Source organism: Topomyia yanbarensis, chromosome 3 (genome assembly GCF_030247195.1).
Source record: "Topomyia yanbarensis strain Yona2022 chromosome 3, ASM3024719v1, whole genome shotgun sequence".
NCBI classification, from domain to species: Eukaryota; Metazoa; Arthropoda; class Insecta; order Diptera; family Culicidae; genus Topomyia; species Topomyia yanbarensis.
The window spans coordinates 235,832,892-235,853,930 of record NC_080672.1 but is presented as its reverse complement, the minus strand read 5'-3'; the positions used below and the strand labels follow the sequence as shown (position 1 = coordinate 235,853,930).

Below are 21,039 nucleotides of genomic sequence, written 5' to 3'. Positions count from 1 at the left end.
ACAAGAACAAGTAGCCTACATGGAGAGGTTGCCGGAAACAGAGAAGGCCGATCGCGGTATTCAAACCGAGGCCTTCTCCTTCCACGGCGAAGCGACGATGGCGCAGGAGGCGATAGACTTCACTTTATCGGCCACCAAACGCTTAATGGAGGGGGAGACTGCGAAGCGGCCTAGGCCTAATGTAGGCACGCGCAGCAACACCAAACGACGTGCAACCAACAAGGCCAAACGTCGCTTGGGAGGTGCGGATCCGGGTGCGAAGGATCCCGCAGGGCGGCGTCCCGAGAAGGTGACTTCTCAGCCTAGAAAGGCGAAAGCCGCCAATCGGGCGCGTACTGCGGAGCGACCTGGCACCAGCCTGCCGGCGCCATCGGCACAAGATGGCGAATGGCAGGTGGTCAGCAGGGAGCGGAAGTCTAACGCACCTCGACCCGCGAAGAAGAAGGCGAGGGACAGAGGAGAGGCCCTGCTGGTGAAAACCAACGGGGGCAGCTATGCGGAGGTCCTAAAATCGATGCGGGCGGCCGAAAGCCTCTCGAATTTAGGACAGGATGTGCGAAGCGTCAGACGCACCAAAGATGGCGAAATGATCTTGGTGCTGAAGCGTGGTGCACAATCCAATGGAGCAACGTATAGGAGGTTGGCCCAAGAGGTCTTGGGAAACTGCGCTCAGGTGAGGTCGTTGGGAGCGGAAGTGACTCTCCAGTGTAAGCAACTGGACGAGATCACAAACGCACAGGACGTCGTCTCGGCCGTTAAGCAGCAGTGCGGCGTCGAGATCGATCAGAACTCTGTTCGTATCAGGGAGCGGTTGCTTGTCACGCAGGTAGCTTACTTCAAGTTACCGGCCGCGGAAGCCAAAAAAGTAACTGACAAAGGGAAGTTGAAGATCGGATGGTCAGTATGCCCAGTTAGCATACCCCAGCCGCCTTCAGTGGACCGGTGTTTTAAATGTCTGGAGCCAGGCCACAAGTCATACGACTGTAAGGGCCCAGACAGGAGCAAGTTGTGTCGTCGCTGCGGCGAGGAGGGCACAAGGCGCTGAAATGCGAGAGGGCACCCAAGTGTCTCATCTGCGCTAGCAAGAAGCAGGGCCGCAACCATGTTATGGGCGGACCTGCTTGTCCCTTCGGGGAGGCGGAAAAGAGGAAGCAATGGCAATCGTCACACATCTGAATCTTAGCCACTGCGCACCTGCTCAGCAGTTGCTGTGGCAGTCGGTATTGGAGTCGGGGACAGATGTCGCCCTTCTATCCGACCCGTACAACGTCCCTGCCGACAACGGCAACTGGGTGGCGGACGGGTCCAGAATGGCGGCTATCTGTGCAACGGGTCGGTTCCCGGTTCAGGAGGTAGTACAGTCCTCTGCGGAGGGGGTCGCGATTGCCAAGATCAATGGTGTGTTCTATTGCAGCTGCTATGCCCCACCTATGTGGCCAATAGAACAGTTCAACCAGATGATCGATAGGCTTTCGTCTGACATGGTGGGACGAAAGCCGTTTGTCATAGCGGGTGACTTCAACGCTTGGGTGGTGGAGTGGGGCAGCCGCTATACAAATGGTAGGGGCCAAGCGCTTCTGGAGGCGCTTGCGAAACTCTACGCAGTGCTAGTCAATGATGGTTCCGCTAGCACATTCCGTAGGAATAGGGTCGAGTCGTGGATTGACGTAACGTTTGCCAGTCCAAGTTTGGTCCCAGACATGGACTGGAGGGTAGACGAAGGCTACACCCATAGTGATCACCTAGCAATACGCTTCAGGATCAACTTTGGTGTGCAGCATTCTAGGGTGGGTAATCCCTGTCAGGTACGCGGGTGGAAGACCAATCATTTCGACAGCGAAGTTTTCACCGCGGCCCTGGGACTGGAGGCCAACACCGACAGTCTAAGCGGGGATGCGCTGGTAGCTGCTCTATCACGCGCGTGCGACGCCACTATGCCGAGGAAGACCCTGCCAAGAAATGGCAGACGCTCGGTATATTGGTGGAGTGCAGAGATCGCAGCCCTACGGTCAGCTTGCCTACAAGCTAGACGTAGGATGCAGCGAGCCCGCACTGAGGAGGTTAGAGTGGAACGACGTGAAGTGTTTCGTGCTGCGAAATCGGCCCTTAACAAGGCCATCAAGCGCAGCAAAAGAGCGTGTTTCGACAAATTGTGCGAGGAGGCCAACGTGAATCCGTGGGGCGATGCCTATAGGATCGTGATGGCAAAGACCAAAGGGGGCTCCTCACCTCCTGAACGGTCGCCAAAACGGTTGGCGAGAATTATCGAAGTACTCTTCCCGTCCCGAACCATAAGTCCCTGGCCCCCAGCGCCGCAAGGCACGGTGGGTACGGACGACATGGTGGCCCCGGTGACGAACGAAGAGCTACTTGCAGTTGCTAATTCTCTAGCGGTGAATAAAGCTCCAGGGCCTGATGGAGTTCCAAACAGCGCTCTCAAGACAGCAATCATGGCGAACCCGAACATGAAGGTTGGCTATGTAGAGATGCCTTGATGAGTGCCGTTTTCCGGATAGATGGTAAAGGCAGAAGCTGGTACTGTTGCCGAAGGCCGGGAAGCCGCCTGGCGACCCATCGGCGTACAGACCAATCTGTCTGATTGACACGACGGGCAAATTGCCTGAGAGGATTATCCTCAACAGGCTAACTCCATATGCAGAAGGTACGGAGGCCCTGTCAAGTAATCAGTTCGGTTTTCGAAAGGGAAAGTCCACGGTGGACGCTATCAACTCAGTGGTAAGGACTGCCGAGATAGCGATCCAACGGAAGAGGCGGGGCATTCGATATTGTGCGTTAGTGACACTTGACGTGAAGAACGCATTCAACAACGCAAGCTGGGATGCCATCGCGCTCTCGTTACACCGGCTTGGCCTGCCGGTGGGCCTGTACCGGATCTTGGAAAGCTATTTCCAGAACCGTGTACTATTACACGAGACCGATGCCGGTCAGCAAAGTGTTCTTATTACCGCAGGAGTTCCGCAAGGTTCAATCCTGGGCCCGGTACTATGGAACCTTATGTATGACGGGGTTCTGAGACTAAAGTTCCCTCCGGGTGTGAAAATCGTCGGTTTCGCCGATGATGTCACCCTGGCGGTCTACGGGGAGTCAATCTCCGAGGTAGAACTAACGGCGGCACACGCGATAAGCATAGTGGAGGAATGGATGAGCGCGAGAGGCCTAGAGCTCGCCCACCACAAGACGGAGGTGGTTGTTGTCAATAACCGCAAGTCGGTACAACAAGCAGTTATCCAAGCGGGAGAAGTTGAGATAACTTCTAAGCGGAGTCTGAAGATTCTTGGGGCCATCATAGACGACAAGCTGACCTTCGGCAGCCATGTCGACTATGCGTGCCAAAAGGCTTCGGTGGCTCTTGCGGCATTATCGAGGATGATGTCCAACAGCTCCAAGGTGTGCGCCAGTAGACGCAGGCTACTGGCCGGTGTCGCCGTATCTATCCTTAGGTACGGTGGACCGTCCTGGGCGAGGGCACTGGGTGTAACCAGCTACCGTCGCAAATTGGAGAGCACCTATCGCTTGATGTGTCTCAGAGTGATATCTGCCTACCGCACGGTCTCACACGATGCATCCTGCGTGATAGCGGGTATGATGCCAGTCGGGCTGGTCATTCTGGAAGACGAAGATTGTTTCGAATTGCGTGGCAATAGGGGAGTCCGTGAGCGTGCCAGGGTGACCTCGGTCGCCAGATGGCAGCGCGAATGGGACAACTCGTCGAGAGGTAGGTGGACCCACCGGCTGATACCTATATACATATCGAGGTGGGTGGGAAGACCCCATGGGGAAGTTCACTTCCATCTGACACAATTCCTGTCAGGCCATGGCTGTTTCCGACAGTACCTCCACAGGTTTGGGCACGCTGAGGCCCCAGTCTGCCCAGACTGCCCAGGTGTCGACGAAACTGTGGAGCACATACTATTCGTATGTCCCCGCTTCGACGTCGAAAGAGGCGCTATGCTAGGCGTCTGCGGCTTGGACACAACCCCTGATACCCTTGTACAGGGGATGTGCCAAGCGGTAGAGAAGTGGAACGCAGTTTCGACTGCTACCACTCAGATTGCCTGCCGGCTCCAGAGAGCATGGAGCGCCGAGCAGCAAGCGAGGAGTTAGAGTGAGTGAATTGGCCGATGATAGACGGAGGTATGGTCTACCCATGCCGAGATGGGAGCGAGTGTGCGCGAATGTAAGGCACGAGTGAGAGCGTACGCTAAGTACGGCCATCCCCCCAGAAGTAATGCCGAAAGGTAGTTCCTGGGGATAGATGGCGGAGCCCAATGGAGTTTAGTCGGTATTAATGGAAGAGTCACCATTCGACTCCGACACGCCCCCAGTGCACCCCGTGTGGTAGATTGGACCCTACCAATAGCACGTGTACTGGGCTAGGACATAAAGGTTTTCTCCATTGTTAAAAAAAGACGCTATAGGCACAGTAACATCGTGCCGGCAAAAGAGCAACAACTAATTCAAATAGGCACGCGGCACATTTATTTATAACTTTTCATGTTCGTTTAAATCACTAAGCTGCTCCTTATTGACGGCTCTGCCGGGGATAGATTAACTGATATATGGGAGTTTTCACGTTTTCGAGATCTGTTCATTTTTGCTTGTGTGCTATTGAAATACAAAAAACACTATAGTAATAAAACATAATTTCAGTTAATTCCGAATTGTTTCGTGATAACCAAACGGAAATCCGTTCATAAATAACAAAGTTATTAGCGTTCAAAATAGTGACGCAAAAACGTGACATCGTTTAATTTTAGATTATAGAATGACACCCTGCCCCAGATAGTGCAGTAAGACATTTTCAATGTCAAAACTATGTTTTGATCAGGTTTAGAAGTTTAGTCCAGGCAGAAAACTTAATTGCAAATAAAAACATGCAACACGATGTCGAATATAATAACATCAGTACCAAGATCCCCGTGTATATGGGAAATGACATGGCATACCTTCGTATACATAACCTGGCATCGCGCACTAAATATAGATTGTATCAAATGAATTATGTCGCAATAAGGAGAAGAGGAATCCATTACGAATGACACTTGAAGAAAATCTTTCATCGGTGTTCCCAACGGTGGTCGTATTGCGAGAATGCGAGTGATTAAACCTCTACCTCCTAATATGACTATCGAATGCAAATCACCGATGGATGGGATAACCTATAAGCAAACAACGCTGATCACATATTCCGGGCAGACCCCTACATGCCAGTTCTGTAATCAGGCAGCCTACTGCGGAAAAACATGCGCCGAAGCAACTAGTCAAAACTCATCTGCGACAAGCAACTCTAACAAGCTACCATCGACGCTACAGATAAACCACACAACCACCAATAGTGAAATGTCAACGAATACGATAAGCACTTCCAAACCAACAACCAGCTTCACTCGTAAAGAAGTGTATGCCGATGAAGACGGATTTACCATAGCGACCCGTGAAAACAAGAAACAAAATCTGAGCTTGAACTGCAAAGAAAGCAGATGACGACATGGACGTGAACGATAACGCGAGAGAAGACCGACTGAATGACTCCCAAGCTGCGACGGATAATGTAATTAGTGCTTCACTGCCAAGGAAGTGGATCTGAACACGCAGCAGCAAACTGCGTCAACAAGATCCGGCAGACTTCAATTTTTTAGACTTTTTAGTTTTACTTATAGTAAAAACTAAACAGTTCCACGGCATTGTGTTGTGCATTGAGCTATGTCAAATAAACCTATTTAAAAATGTATTGCATTAATATCTCAACATTCTAGTATTCTAGTGCGTTATTACCTACCTCTTTTTTGCTTCGCAAAGCGCAGTCTTCTAGTGTATCGGCCGCTTCATATTTTCCTTGTCGTCTATATAAGGCTCCTAAGTTTTTCAGAGTAGTAGTGACGGTAGGTGAATCAACTTTAGCTGCCTTATGCCATCCTCCATATTCGCCATAAGGAGTGTTCTCTCGATTTTTAAGTTTATTTTCCTCTCTTTCTTCAGCAACCTAAAATTAGTTCATAGAGCTATTAGACTTGATATACCAAATCGCATTGTTGAGGTATTCTTCTGAATGAAAAACCTGTTTTAATCCACCTAGCGGTGCAATTGTGCCTTTCTCAATCATGAAAACGAGAATTTTTGCGTTGTTTATATTCATTATAAGCTTGGAAGCTTGTATATATATTACATTTTTATTATACACGACATGACAACTATATACAAGTATACAAGAAAAGAAATCATGATTCGAGTTCTAAAAATTTGGAAAAGAAAAAACAGCTACATAAATATTAAATTGAAAAACCTGTTTTAATCCACCTAGAGGTGCAATTGTGCCTTTCTCATTTCTCCAAACTATGATTTAATAGCTGGTTCGTACAATATAACATTATGGAAATGTCTTTCATTCTTATTACATTTGGTAAGCATATATAAGAGCACCTTTTTTCATTCATCGCGGTATCGGTTTGAATCGGAGTTTTCTATGTGATCGCACTCCACAACCTGTAACTCCGGAGCCGGAAGTCGGATGGAGATGGAATTTAATATCAGTTTCCGGGGACGCAACACCTTTCATTTGAGACTGATACATACATACATACATACATACATACATACATACATACATACATACATACATACATACATACATACATACATACATACATACATACATACATACATACATACATACATACATACATACATACATACATACATACATACATACATACATACATACATACATACATACATACATACATACATACATACATACATACATACATACATACATACATACATACATACATACATACATACATACATACATACATACATACATACATACATACATACATACATACATACATACATACATACATACATACATACATACATACATCCACCTGGTGTTTTAATCCACCTAGAGGTGCAATTGTGCCTTTCTCATTTCTCCAAACTATGATTTAATAGCTGGTTCGTACAATATAACATTATGGAAATGTCTTTCATTCTTATTACATTTGGTAAGCATATATAAGAGCACCTTTTTTCATTCATCGCGGTATCGGTTTGAATCGGAGTTTTCTATGTGATCGCACTCCACAACCTGTAACTCCGGAGCCGGAAGTCGGATGGAGATGGAATTTAATATCAGTTTCCGGGGACGCAACACCTTTCATTTGAGACTGATACATACATACATACATACATACATACATACATACATACATACATACATACATACATACATACATACATACATACATACATACATACATACATACATACATACATACATACATACATACATACATACATACATACATACATACATACATACATACATACATACATACATACATACATACATACATACATACATACATACATACATACATACATACATACATACATACATACATACATACATACATACATACATACATACATACATACATACATACATACATACATACATACATACATACATACATACATACATACATACATACATACATACATACATACATACATACATACATACATACATACATACATACATACATACATACATACATACATACATACATACATACATACATACATACATACATTCACACAGATATTTTTTTTTTTCGATCTCGGCGAACTGAGTCGAATGTTTATGAGACTCGGCCCTCCGGGCCTCGGTTAGAAAGTCGGTTTTTGGAGCAATTGCATAACCTTTCTATATGAGAAAGGCAAAAGAATAATATTTAATTAGCTTAATCAGCATGAGTTCAATGTTATCTTCATGTGATTATGTTTTCAAATGTTGGTGGAATGGGTTTGAAAGTGGAGGGAATGGGGGTTAGCAGAGTGAGAGTGGAAGATGCATCAGAAATCCTTTATCTTATTTCGGTATACGGGGTGGATGAAGGAAATGCGGGCGTCAGGGTGGTCCAAGGGGAGGGGAGTGATGAAGAAGGGAGGTATCCGGGCATGGCGGGGGGGGGGGAGGGGCGGCGACGCAATACTCAACTGCATATTTTGCCTTCCATTTGAGACTTGGTTTGAGAAAATCGGTTCAGTCATCACCGAAGAACCGATGTGACTTTAATTGTGGAATATGCCCGGAATTCCGGAATCGTTAATAGTGGACAATATATTAAAAAAATGTTTGATTGGCAATCAATGATCTAGATCTGCGACTAGAAGTAGTTTGGTTACCATTTCAATAGTTTTTAGCCTCTGAGGTATTACGATTGTACACGCAGAGAAATAAGGCATATTCGAATCAAATATTTTGCGACTTTGATTCTAAGTCAAAGATTTTGTTGAAACAGATGTAATATTTCTCTGTTTCAAATATCAAACATTGTTGGTACAAAAATATCGGCATTAGTGACAAAATAATCTGCATTTTGATTCCAAAATCCCTGCAAAAAGCAGGGAATATTCGTATCAAATATATTGAAACTTTGATTCAAATTCAAGTATTTAGTTGAACCAAAAAAGCACTGGTTGGTTGTACAATAGCATTATTAAAAACAAAAATATTGCTGTTAGATTTAGAAATATTGCTTGAAAATGGATAGACTGTGTTTGGTTCGATCTTTGTTGTATCATACAAATAAAAAAATGGACGCATCGGTGGTCGAGAATAAAGAATAGACGCTAGGTTTAGACTATTTGAGCATAAAAATGTAAATACAATTTGATTAGTGCAATGCGGTCGTGAGTGCTTTCATAGGTGAGAAAATTATTTATTAATGGGGTAATACCTAAGAACCTAATATTATTATTCCAGAAAATTGATTCACCGTCGAAATTTATCGAACGAGAGAAAGCAGGAGCTAAAACAGCATTTTTTTAGCGGAAAGCTTGGAAAAGTTGTCATTTACGTAATCATTGGAATTTGGGATTGGGATTCGGTGCAAAATATGAGCATCTTAGGGTAGAAGAAAAAACAAAAATCAAGATATTAATATTAAATACACCTTTTTTGAAAACAAAATAAAAGTTTTTTGATTCAAATAGATTTTTTCATTGTTTTAAAAAGGAAAAGCATATTTTAACTAACAAATAACATACTTTGTTTCAAAAAAAAAAAAAAGATATCATAGATTCAAATAAAATTATTATTGAATCTACACAAAATCATATGGGGGCTTGTTAGTAGAAACAACAACCATTTTTTTGGAATCTAAAAACAAATATTTTGGGATCTAAAAAATTTGCAATTAGGCCCTGATTCAAAAATATATATTTTTGATTTCTAAGCGAATTATTTTGGAATTTAATATACATTTTTCTGCGTGTACCGATTAATATGGGAAATTCCAGTGTATCCTTACTAACACCCCTGTAACTCCAGAAGCAAGAGTCAGAACCGAATGAAATTCAGCAGCAGTCAATGGTATTACAGAATCATATTTGAAACCAAGTTTGTAAAAATCGGTAGAGAATTCGTTGGGGAAAGGGTGTGATATTAGTTTAGGAACTTGGCGGGTTCCGCGGGGGCGTTATGAACCGTCATAGGTGGCCAATGTGGTCAAAGCTGCTTTGATTGATCATTGGTGATCCAGACCCGCAAACTAGAGTAATGTTACATCAACTTTAATATGTTTTACGCCATTTGAACATCATGGTGGTACCAGTTTATATGGGAATTTGCTGTGTGACCGCACTCTTCAACCCGTAACACCGGAACCGGAAGTCGGATCAACTAAAAATTCAATAGCAGCTTATGGCAGCTTTCAGATGAAACTGATGAAAATCGGTTCAGCCATCTCTGAGAAAATTGTGTGAGTTAAATGACACACACATACACACACACACATACATGCACACACACACACAGACATTTACCGATCTCGACGAACTGAATCGAATGTTGAATGACACTCACCCCTCCGGGCCTCGGTTAAAAAGTCGATTTTTACAGTGATTGCATAGCCTTTTTTTATATGAGAAAGGCAAAAAGGTGCAAAATCGGCAAAGTCCCAAAAAGTCGATCTTTATAAAAAAAAATTTCGAGATAACACAAAATCTCGACGTTTCATGAATTTTAAAGATGTTTGGCATCAAAAATACGCATTTGATTTCTGAAATTACAGGGGGTCCCCCCTTTGAAAAAAAAATTGAGTTCCGGCTTATATGGGAATTTCATATGTGACCGGACGGTTTTGTCTCTATTTCCGGAACCATATAAGCGATCCATACGAAATTTTAGAGACATCTGTGGGGGTATTATAGCTGTCATTTGGGACTAAGTTTGTGAAAATCGGCCCAACCATTTCCGGGAAACTGATGTGAGTTCGCTAATTTTGAAAGATGGCCGCTTTTCCCGGGCACTTCCGGAACCGTCTATGGTGGTCAATGTAGTCAACGAAAGTTTGGTTGGCCGTCGGTGACCTAGAACAGCAAATTTAAGTTGTTTGAGAGACATTTTGGCGAAATTTTCACCTTTTTTGCTTTCATCGAAGTATCGCTTTGAATTGGATTTTGCTATGCGATCGCACGCCACAAACTGTAACTCCGGAGCCGGAAGTCGGATCGGGATGAAATTAAATAGCCATTTACGTGGGCACAACACCTTTCACTTGAGATTAAGTATGGTTGAATTGGTCTATCCATCTCCGAGAAACCGATGTGACTGTTATTCGGAACCAACGATGGTGGCCAATGTGGCCAAAGAGACTTTGAATGGATGTTAGTGACCTAATATTACAAATCGAAGCAGTTGTGGTCATATTTTGGAAAAAATTTCACCTTTATACATTCATAGCAGAATTTATTAAAATCGACATTTTCTGCGTGATCGTGCTCACCACACTGTAATTCCGGAACCGGAAGTCGGATCCATCAGAAATTCAATAGCAGTCTATGGGAACGTTGTATCTTTCATTTGAGACTAAGTTTGTCATAATCGGTTCAGCCATCTCTGAGAAAAATGAATGACATTTTTGGTCACTTACACACACACGCACATACACACATACATACATACACACATACAGACATTTACCGAACTCGACGAACTGAATCGAATGGTATATGTCACTCGGCCCTCTGGGCCTCCGTTAAAAAGTCGGTTTTCAGAGCAATTGCAATACCTTTCTATTGAGAAAGGCAAAACGGCTTAATCCACCTAGCAGCGAGGTGAGACATTTCTTACACTAATTACTCTTGGATCACTCACGCAAAGAGGGCACCCAAGTAGAGGTGGGATGAACAGAGTTTCGAGATAAAACAAATAAATTTGAAAAATCAATAAAGCAAAAAGTGAAAAACACTTGTCAAATTGATAAAACCGGTGGAATGTGTAACCGTAGCAGGATGATCTGTAAAGAGCGTGCAGTTTATGCGCCACTCCCGAAGGGAGACTGCGCGCCAAGGTTGTTTGCCCGGTTTGAGCCTCTTTCGAAAGACGAACCCATTTTGAATCCTTATTAAGAAGAATCAGGATCGAACCCGCTATGGTGACTCAACTCAGTGTGATACTCCCCATGCACACAAAATCATCATCGGCAGGCTTCGCCACCCGCCACCATATAGTACAACGTTCGGGGAAGAGGATATTGCTTAACCACCAATACTCGTGATGGCCTTCAAACGAAATGCGGACAATACAGACGGTAGAGTGACGTGGGATCAAGTATATAAATCAACAACTCCATTTAATATATAATTACGTAGGGACCTGGACACTGACCAGCAACGCAGACGCCTAGGTCAGCACATGAAGCCACTCACCGCCTCGTGTGGGAACATTAGTCTTGTCAGCATAATGTTCCCTTAAATACCACCTGCTAGACCAGCGTGGTTGTTCAGTATAAATATATCTACGGTCAGGGCCGCTAAGTTTTAAGTCAATCAAGTGAAATAAAGTGCATAAAGTGAAAACAAACTTTTTTAAAACTTCGAACAGGTGGCCCAGATCAAGATTGGCGCAGCCTGCGGTTCTAGTGAAACAGTAAAAACTAAGTACGATAAACAGTGCAAAGGTTAGGATTGATAAATCCAACCAGAGTGAGCCCGCGAAGCATTTCAACATAGTGTGAAAAGTGCTAGCATCTGCCGTCCCTCTAAAAGAGACACAGAGTTGAGACTCCGCCGCGTGCTTCAGACGTCCACTAGGAGAATCAAGCACCCAAGTGAACCCCGCAGAACACGATTGCAAAAAGGTGAGTTTGTTACTTTCTTAATAGTTATAACTAAGATTGAAATTGGACTCTCCTTGGGTAGTGTAAAATTTTTCTGTGCACCGAAGTCCGCTCTAAGAGAAAGGCTCGGGCAGCACATTTTCAATTTAACACTAACCATTTGGGGCAAGAAGAATTCCAAGAGAACTTCTACCCCACACGAAATTGTGAAGTTCTAAGCGAAGCACATTTTCGGAGGCCACACGAGTTCTAAGAGAACGTGTGCGCTGACAAAAAAATTAAATTAAATACACCCAAGCAAAGGCTACATTAATGCCAAAAGCACCTAACGCCTTGAAGAAAACTCGCGCATTGTTGAGAAGTATCAAACGCAGCAATTGCGATTCTTCAGACTCTGACGAAAGTATTTCCTCAGCCGAATCAGGGGACCTAGCTCATATCCCCATCGAAAACACACCCGAAATAGAAACCATGTCTTTAACCAAAGACGATAACATGGAGCAAATTAATGCCCAGTTACAAAAAATGATGCAGATGATGAATGAATTTGCAAACAAGCAAAACGATCACGATACCATGTTTTCTCAAATTGAAACACATTTTAACAATATGGCAGCACCCAGACCGGAGCCTATTTTACAACCCACAACAAACGTCGAACAATTGTTTAAAATACCTGATCCAATAAAAATGCTACCCGCATTCGACGGTAATTCTAAACAGTTAAATGCCTGGCTGACAACAGCGGAAGAAACTCTAAACGCATTTAAAGAACACGTGACACCATTGCAATTCAAAATGTATGTCACTGCAGTCATCAACAAAATTCAAGGCAAAGCCAAAGACATAATTTGCCTTGCCGGTAACCCCGACAGTTTTGAAAGCATAAAAGAAATTTTAATAAATTCTCTTGGCGATCGTCAAGAACTTTCAACTTATAAATGCCAATTATGGCAATTTAGAATGACTGATGGCATGAGTATCGCAAGATACTACCACAAGTCTAAAGAAATAATTCAGAACATTAAAACCCTAGCAAAACAAAAGGAGAAATATAAAAACAATTGGGAGCCGATAAACGATTTCATTGATGAAGATGCATTGGCAGCCTTCATCTCCGGACTAACTGAACCATACTTCGGCTACGCTCAAGCAGCCAGACCTAAGGATGTAGAAGACGCCTACGCGTTTCTCTGTAAATTCAGATCTAAGGAAATAGCAGCACACAACATGGCTGCTGATAGTTCTAACAAGAAAAATCAAAAATTTAAAGGGTTCGATATTCAGTCTACCGGTAAATCCAACCAAAACCATCCCAAACAATTCAAATCAACACCCCGCAAACCAGAACAAGACGAAATAGAACCAATGGACGCAATGACTACACGAAGTAAGCTAACACTAAACAAAAAAGTAATAAATAATCATGAAATCACGAAAAACGAACACGAAGACGAGATCTTAGGAGATGCTAAGTCGGACACTGAATCCGAGGGCGACTTAGATATAAATTTTCATGTGGTCAACACAAATCGAAAAATAACTTAAATTATCTTCCCTATCTCAAGACGATTCACCCAATATCAAAGAAACAACTCAAAATTCTAATAGACACGGGAGCGAATAAAAATCTAATTTCGCCTGACATCCTGGAATCCACTAAATTAGTACAGGATACACAAATAAAAAATGTATACGGAACAAATAACGCCACAAAAATAGGAAAACTAGACCTTTTTAATAACGCTTTTAAACTATTTTCATTCTACGTATTAAAGTTTCATCAGTTTTTCGACGGACTAATAGGATCAGAGACACTTGCTAAATTACAATCGAAAATAAACTACGAAAACGAAACCATTACAATAGCAGATAAACAATTTTCTTATTCAAAATTCTATCCCACTAAACAACTTTATAACCATTTCGTAACCATTCAAACCACAAACAACGGCGACTGGTTCGTCCCATCATACCAAAAGCTTTGTAAAAATACATTCATACGACCTGGACTCTACAGGGCCGAGAATAATAAAACTACGATAAATATAATCTCCTCATCTAGGAACCAAACAAAAACACCCAAATTGAAATTAGCAGTTAACAATTTTGAAACCTTTTCCCCCTTTCCTATAAAACATGCGAAAACAATATCTGAAAGTGATATCAGTAACATCATCAGAACAAACCACCTTTCAAAATTAGAACTAACCGAGCTAATTCGGGTTCTGAAAAAACACCAATCTGTAATCCAGAAAAAAGGGGAAAAACTCACATGTACATCGGCAACCAAACACAAAATTCTAACCACCAACGATTTCCTATCTAACTACCGTTACCCACACCACTTCAAGGGTGACATTCAAGAACAAATACAAGAAATGCTAGACAACGGTATTATTAGACCTTCCAAAAGTCCCTACTCTTCACCAATATGGGTCGTACGAAAAAAAATGGACGCCTCAGGCAAGAGAAAGGTGAGAGTCGTAATAGACTATAGAAAAGTTAACGACGTAACTATCGACGACAGGTATCCCATGCCTCAAATCGAAGAAATCTTGGACTCCTTAGGGAAGTCCGAATACTTTACTACTATAGATTTAAAATCCGGATTCCATCAGATCGCAATGGATCCGAAACATGTAGAAAAAACAGCTTTTTCGACGGACAAAGGGCATTTTGAATTTACTAGAATGCCTTTCGGTCTCAAAAACGCTCCTGCTACCTTTCAGAGAGCAATGAATGATATTTTGGGAGACTACGTAGGGACAAAATGCTACGTATATCTAGACGACATAATCATTGTCGGATATAACTTGAATAATCACTTAGAAAATTTAGAATTAATTCTAAAACGTTTATCTGACTACAACTTAAAAATACAGTTAGATAAATGTGAATTTTTGAGAAAGCAAACAGAGTTTCTGGGACACATTATAAGTTCCGAAGGGGTAAAACCAAACCCAGGAAAAATTGAAAAAATCATTCAGTGGCCAATACCAAAAAATCAAAAGGAAATAAAACAGTTCCTTGGATTAGTCGGGTACTACAGGAGATTTATTAAAGATTTTTCAAAGATCACTCGACCAATGTCAAAATATCTAAAGAAAGAGTCAACAGTAGATGTGCAGGACTCTTCATACGTAAATGCATTCAATGCACTCAAACAAATTCTATCCACAGACCAAATACTGGCATACCCACAATTTGATCTACCTTTTATTCTTACAACAGACGCATCTGGTTACGCACTAGGTGCTGTATTGTCACAAATACAGGATAATATCGAAAGACCAATTGCATTCGCTTCCCGAACACTGTCAGATACAGAATCACGATATGCTACCAACGAAAAAGAGGCTCTAGCCATACTATGGGCAGTAAACAAGTTTAAACCATATTTATATGGCCAAAAGTTCACACTAGTGACCGATCACAAACCTCTTACTTTCATTAAAGCTTCCGATAAGAATCAAAAAATTTTACGTTGGCGCTTAGATCTAGAAAATTACGACTATGAAATAAAATACAGGGAAGGCAAATCAAATGTAGTGGCCGACGCGTTAAGCAGAATGCCGATCGAAGCAAATGTAAATGAAATAAATAATGATATAATTCCCTATCTTTCAGGTCAAGAAGATCACATAGATGACGCAGAATCCACTGCCAACAACTCACCCGAATCCTTTGACTCCCAAACCATTCACTCCGCTGACGAATCAGCTGACTATTTCATTCATTTTTCTGAACGCCCCATAAATTACTACCGAAATCAGCTCATCTTCAAAATCTCACGTCTAGATACTACAATCCGAGAAACCTTTTTTCAAAATTATCATAGGACAATAGTGTCTAAAAACAGTTTCACTAAAGAAGACGTTACACAACTTTTGAAAACCTTCCACAACGGAAAACAGACAGCCCTTATGGCTCCAGAAAACATCATTCAGATGATACAAGAATCTTATAGAGAAAATTTTAATCAGAAAGGTCATTTCGTGTTTACCAATTTAATGGTCGAAGACGTCCAGAGCGAAGAGCGACAAAATCAAATAATTGCGACCGAACATAACAGAGCACACCGCGGCATAACAGAAGTAGAAGCAAAAATCAGGAGATCATATTTTTTCCCAAATGTATACGCAAATGTTAGAAAGTTTGTAAATTCATGTGAAACATGCAATACCCATAAATATGAGAGAAAACCCTTCAACATAAAAATATCACCCAGGCCTATTACAGAAAAACCTTTAGACAGGGTCCATATGGACATATTCATTATAGACAAATGCAGTTTCTTATCCTTAATCGATTCATTTTCCAAACATTTACAAATGATAGAGCTAAAATCAAAAAACCTGGTCCACGTTCAGAAAGCGCTAGGAAAATACTTCAGTGCTTTCGGAGTTCCTCGAGAAATTGTAACCGACCACGAAACCACCTTTCAATCAATACAACTAAGAAATTTCCTAAGTCAATTAGGATCACAAATCCGTTACGCCGCCTCATCAGAATCTAATGGGCAAATAGAAAGAGCACACTCCACAATCATTGAAATATTTAATACTAATAAACAGAAATTTAGAGGTATGGGGACAAAATCAATTATAAAACTATCGGTAGCACTATACAACAACTCAGTACATTCATCCACACAGTACACCCCGAATGAAATATTATTTAATCAAAACAATATTGTTAACCCAGAAGAAATAATTAGAGATGCGCAAGAACTCTTTCTTAAGGCTAGATTTAGCATGGAAAAAGCACAAAAACAAATTTTAAGTCGAAATTTAAACAAAGAAGATCCTCCAGTCATAGAAGAAGGGAAAGAAGTCTTTATAATACCAAATATACGCACAAAAACCCAAGCCAGAGCAAATAAAACAAACGCCAACGAGGTACAAGACAAAACATTCAAAAATAACCGCGGTATAAAGCGACACAAAAACAAAATAAAAAGATTCAAAAAAACATAACAAATTTCTATTTCACACCTTGATTACAGATGCTCCAATATTACATAGGAATCACCTTGATATTCTCGGCCATTTCATGCCAAGAACTAACTATTCGGAACCTACAAAATGGTCTAATATTAATGCAAAAAACAACCTTCTGCAAAACCAAACCGGAAATATTCGTATTGTTCACCCAATTAACATAACAGAAATAGAGGTCACCATCAACCTACTCACAAATTTAGTGTACCATAAGCAAAGAAAAAATAATGCTTTAATCGAACTAAGTAAACACAAAATTCGAGAATTGTATTCAAATTTTGTACAAATAAAACCAGCATCGCACCAGAGACACAGAAGAATGGACGCTATCGGCACAATGTGGAAATGGATAGCAGGCAGTCCAGATGCCGAAGACTCACGAATCATTTACTCAAACCTCAACCAACTTATCAACGAAAACAACCATCAAGTGAAGATCAACAATCAAATCGACAAAAGAATCTCAGCTCTTACAAACACAATCAATCAAATAATAGACAAACAACAAATCAACCAAATCGTCCTCGACGAACTAGACGTTATCACCACCATTATAAACATCGACACTCTCAACAAAATTATAACAAGTATTCAAGAAGCAATGCTATTTTCTAGAATTCACGTCACTAGTAATGGTATACTAACCAGCCAGGAAATTCACTTAATCAAAGACATCATCAACAATCAAGGAGTCCAACTCAATATTCCCGAGGAAGCCCTAAATTTTGTTACACCGAAACTAGTAATGAACGAAAACACTTTACTGTACATATTACATGTTCCAGAATTGGAGAAGGAAAAATCCACAATCATACGGATCTACCCCTTGAACAAAAACGGTACAGTTATAAAATCTTACCCCCAATTTCTGATCAAACAGGCAAAACGACTCTTCACCACATCAAAACCCGAAGAGTATGTCCAATTGCAAAGCTACATCAGAGAATTCAACGACTCTTGCATACACCCACTCATCATGGGAACGGAACCACTATGTCTAATGGAAACTAAAAATGAAACTACTGCACTACTAATAAGCAATAACAAAATGCTCATTACAAACGCACAAAACAATGAGCTACAGTCCGACTGTGGCCCACACAATAGAAATCTATCAGGAAACCTTGTAATATCATTCTCCAACTGCACAATAGCTTTCATGGGTCACCACTTTACATCAAAGGAAAAAATAACCGAAAACGAGACTATTCTAGGTGCCTTCCACAACCTAAACATAAAAAGCGAACTTTCCAAAAACTATGACGTTGAAAAAATAGAAAAAGCTACCTTAATAAATAGGAACAAATTAGACGAAATATCACTTCGACACGAAACAGATTGGAAATGGAAATGGAGCCTTCTTGGAGGAACCTCGTTAACATCTGTTTTATTGTTCATCACCCTCTACTTAATACTTTTCCATTTAAGAGCAATTCATATAAGAGCAACAAAGAGAAATCAACGCCGAAGATCGTCAAAATCAACGAATCAAAACAACCCATCAAGTGCCGAGGACGACACTTTTTCATACTTATTTTTTTTGTGTACGGTTCAGATTCCAGAAGAAAGTAGGTTCTTCCATATCATTAGAGTTCCCAATCATGTCGCCGTAGAACGCGTGGTCTAGTGGATATGAGCTTTATTTTTTTGATTGGTCCAACTGAATGTATGGACCTAAATTGCTAGAATGAAGGCTAAAGATTTCCAAACGTGACCGATTCATGATCGCGCGCGTTTGCGGGTTCGCGTTTGAGACCGCATTTGTAACTTCGTAAGTACTAAAACGTTTACACAATTGCCGGAGTGTTATCAAATTTACGCGATTGCGGGCATAGGTGTACGTAGATGATCGCGAAGGGCTTAAGCGTTCATATGTTGACGTGTTTGTCGCGTGTATGTGACTTCGCGTGTATAAATTCGATTTTAAAACCCTGCGGCCATTCATATATTCGCGGACCGTCATTCTGATCTTTAGTTTTCGGTGTACGGATCACATTCTGACAGGGAGATAGTTACCCCATATCACTAGAGTTTCCGGTCATGTCGCCATGGAACGTTTTGTCTAGTGGATATGGGAGTTATTTTTAAATATTATTATTTTTTTTAATAATTAACAAGGACTTATATTGCTAGTACCGAGGATAGAGACTTCCGGACGATCCCGATTCATGATGGCGCGAGCGCGGGAGTTTGTAGGTTGACGCTTGAGATCGCGTTGGTAAGTTTATGAGTGCTGAGATTTTCACCTTATCACCGGGGTGTAATCATGTTTGCGAGTTCGTGGGCGTAGGTTGCTTGGAAAATCGCGAGGGGCTCTAACGTTTGTGCGCTAACGTGATTTTATAACGTGTGTTCTTGAATGGTCGCGCGAACCGTGGGTCTGATATTAAATTTTCGCGCGGTTAGAGTTCTGGGAGAGAGTGGGATCGTTTATATCGATAGGGTTCCCGGTCATGTCGCCATGAGACGTGTTGTCTAATAGGTATGAGCGTATTTTCTTAATTGGTCCAGCTGAAGGCATGAACCTAGGCTTCTAGGATCAAGGATAGACTTCCGGACGTGATTGATTCGTAATCGCGTGCGCGAGGGCATTTTTGTAGGTTCCCGCTTGAGACCGCGTTTGAGAATGTGTGAGTGTTAAGACGTTCATTATCACCATCTTTGCTGACCCGGCTGAAGGCGGGTGTAGAATGGCAGTATAGGAGTCGAAAAGAAGAAATAAAAGACAACATATGAGAGACGTAATAGATTAGATAGGTACAGGATATAGCTGAATTCATGATCATCACATGAAAGACATACATTAGTACTTCAAACTCTACCAATACGTGAATAGCCCACCACCACACATAGCACATCCTTTCTCAATTATCTATTTGTTACTGGTTGTTTGTCGGCTATGAGAGGGTAAATAGAGGAAAGGTATAGAACAGAAAAAAGGCTCATATCAGCCCTCCCGGCCTCCTCGATACACCACTATCGAGGCGTATTGTAATCAACATCTTGAAGCGGATTTCTTATATTTTTTTTGAGGTCGCTAGCCGTGCATTGAAAAATGCCTAAAACTGTGTAAATAATATGTTAATACAAATATACATGATGTTAAAATAAGACATGTGTAATATTCTACTTGCAGTTTGTTGTTCGTTCCTACTTATCTGATTCAATTGAGTATGAAAGTACATCTCAATTTTTCTAAAACCTGGCGACGTCTGATGGCAGCGAATAGTCATTGTTGACAGCAATGTTGCCCTTTTATGTTAAATTAACTCGGAGAAGTCATCAGAGGAATATGACGCATGAGACCGAAAATAAATAAAATAAAATGAAATAAAGCGTAGTGTTAGTACTGTTATTGAATATTAATTGAACCACACACATGTACCATGCAATTAAACTACTTGAAATCGTCTAAATGCCAGAAAATGTTATATATTTACCATTAATGACAATTGCATTCCGTTAGAAGTTTCTCATGCTATGCTGGACGGGAATGGATGATTGACGTGCGTCGGTAAATTAATCGTACCTTTATTTATCCAATCCGAATGAATCGAATCAAATGCACGAATTGAACACCAGTAAAAAGTGACCAACGAATCCCAAGAAGGATCACCCACTATTCCATCATATAAGCCAGTTCTGCATCCATTCCCTGATCCATATGTCACAAATACTCAGACGCCCACATACACAGGTAGACATACGACTAGCACACAAATCTGCACTAGTACCAAAAACTACAATTATTACAACACAACACAACTAATAGGGTTCTACTGTTATTTTTTTTAATGCGCCTGTGCACGTTGACGAGGTCGACCGATAAATCGACACACAATGACTTCCACTGCGAGCCGTGCTCACAAAGACTGCCGTTAAGC

At 41.5% G+C, this 21,039-nt stretch overlaps 1 protein-coding gene across 4 annotated transcripts in view; it reads right to left on the bottom strand.

Moving 5' to 3' along the window:
- Positions 1-21,039, bottom strand: part of LOC131690293 (kinesin light chain-like) — a 676,695-nt gene that overhangs the window by 61,878 nt on the left and 593,778 nt on the right. For 3 of the 4 annotated variants that reach the window (XM_058975958.1, XM_058975956.1, XM_058975955.1), the window contains one exon: positions 5,801-6,004. The exons of the other annotated variant lie outside the window; for it this stretch is intronic. In XM_058975958.1, the coding sequence (XP_058831941.1) occupies positions 5,801-6,004 (204 nt within the window). The remainder of the gene's footprint in view (positions 1-5,800; positions 6,005-21,039) is intronic. 4 annotated transcript variants of the gene reach the window in all.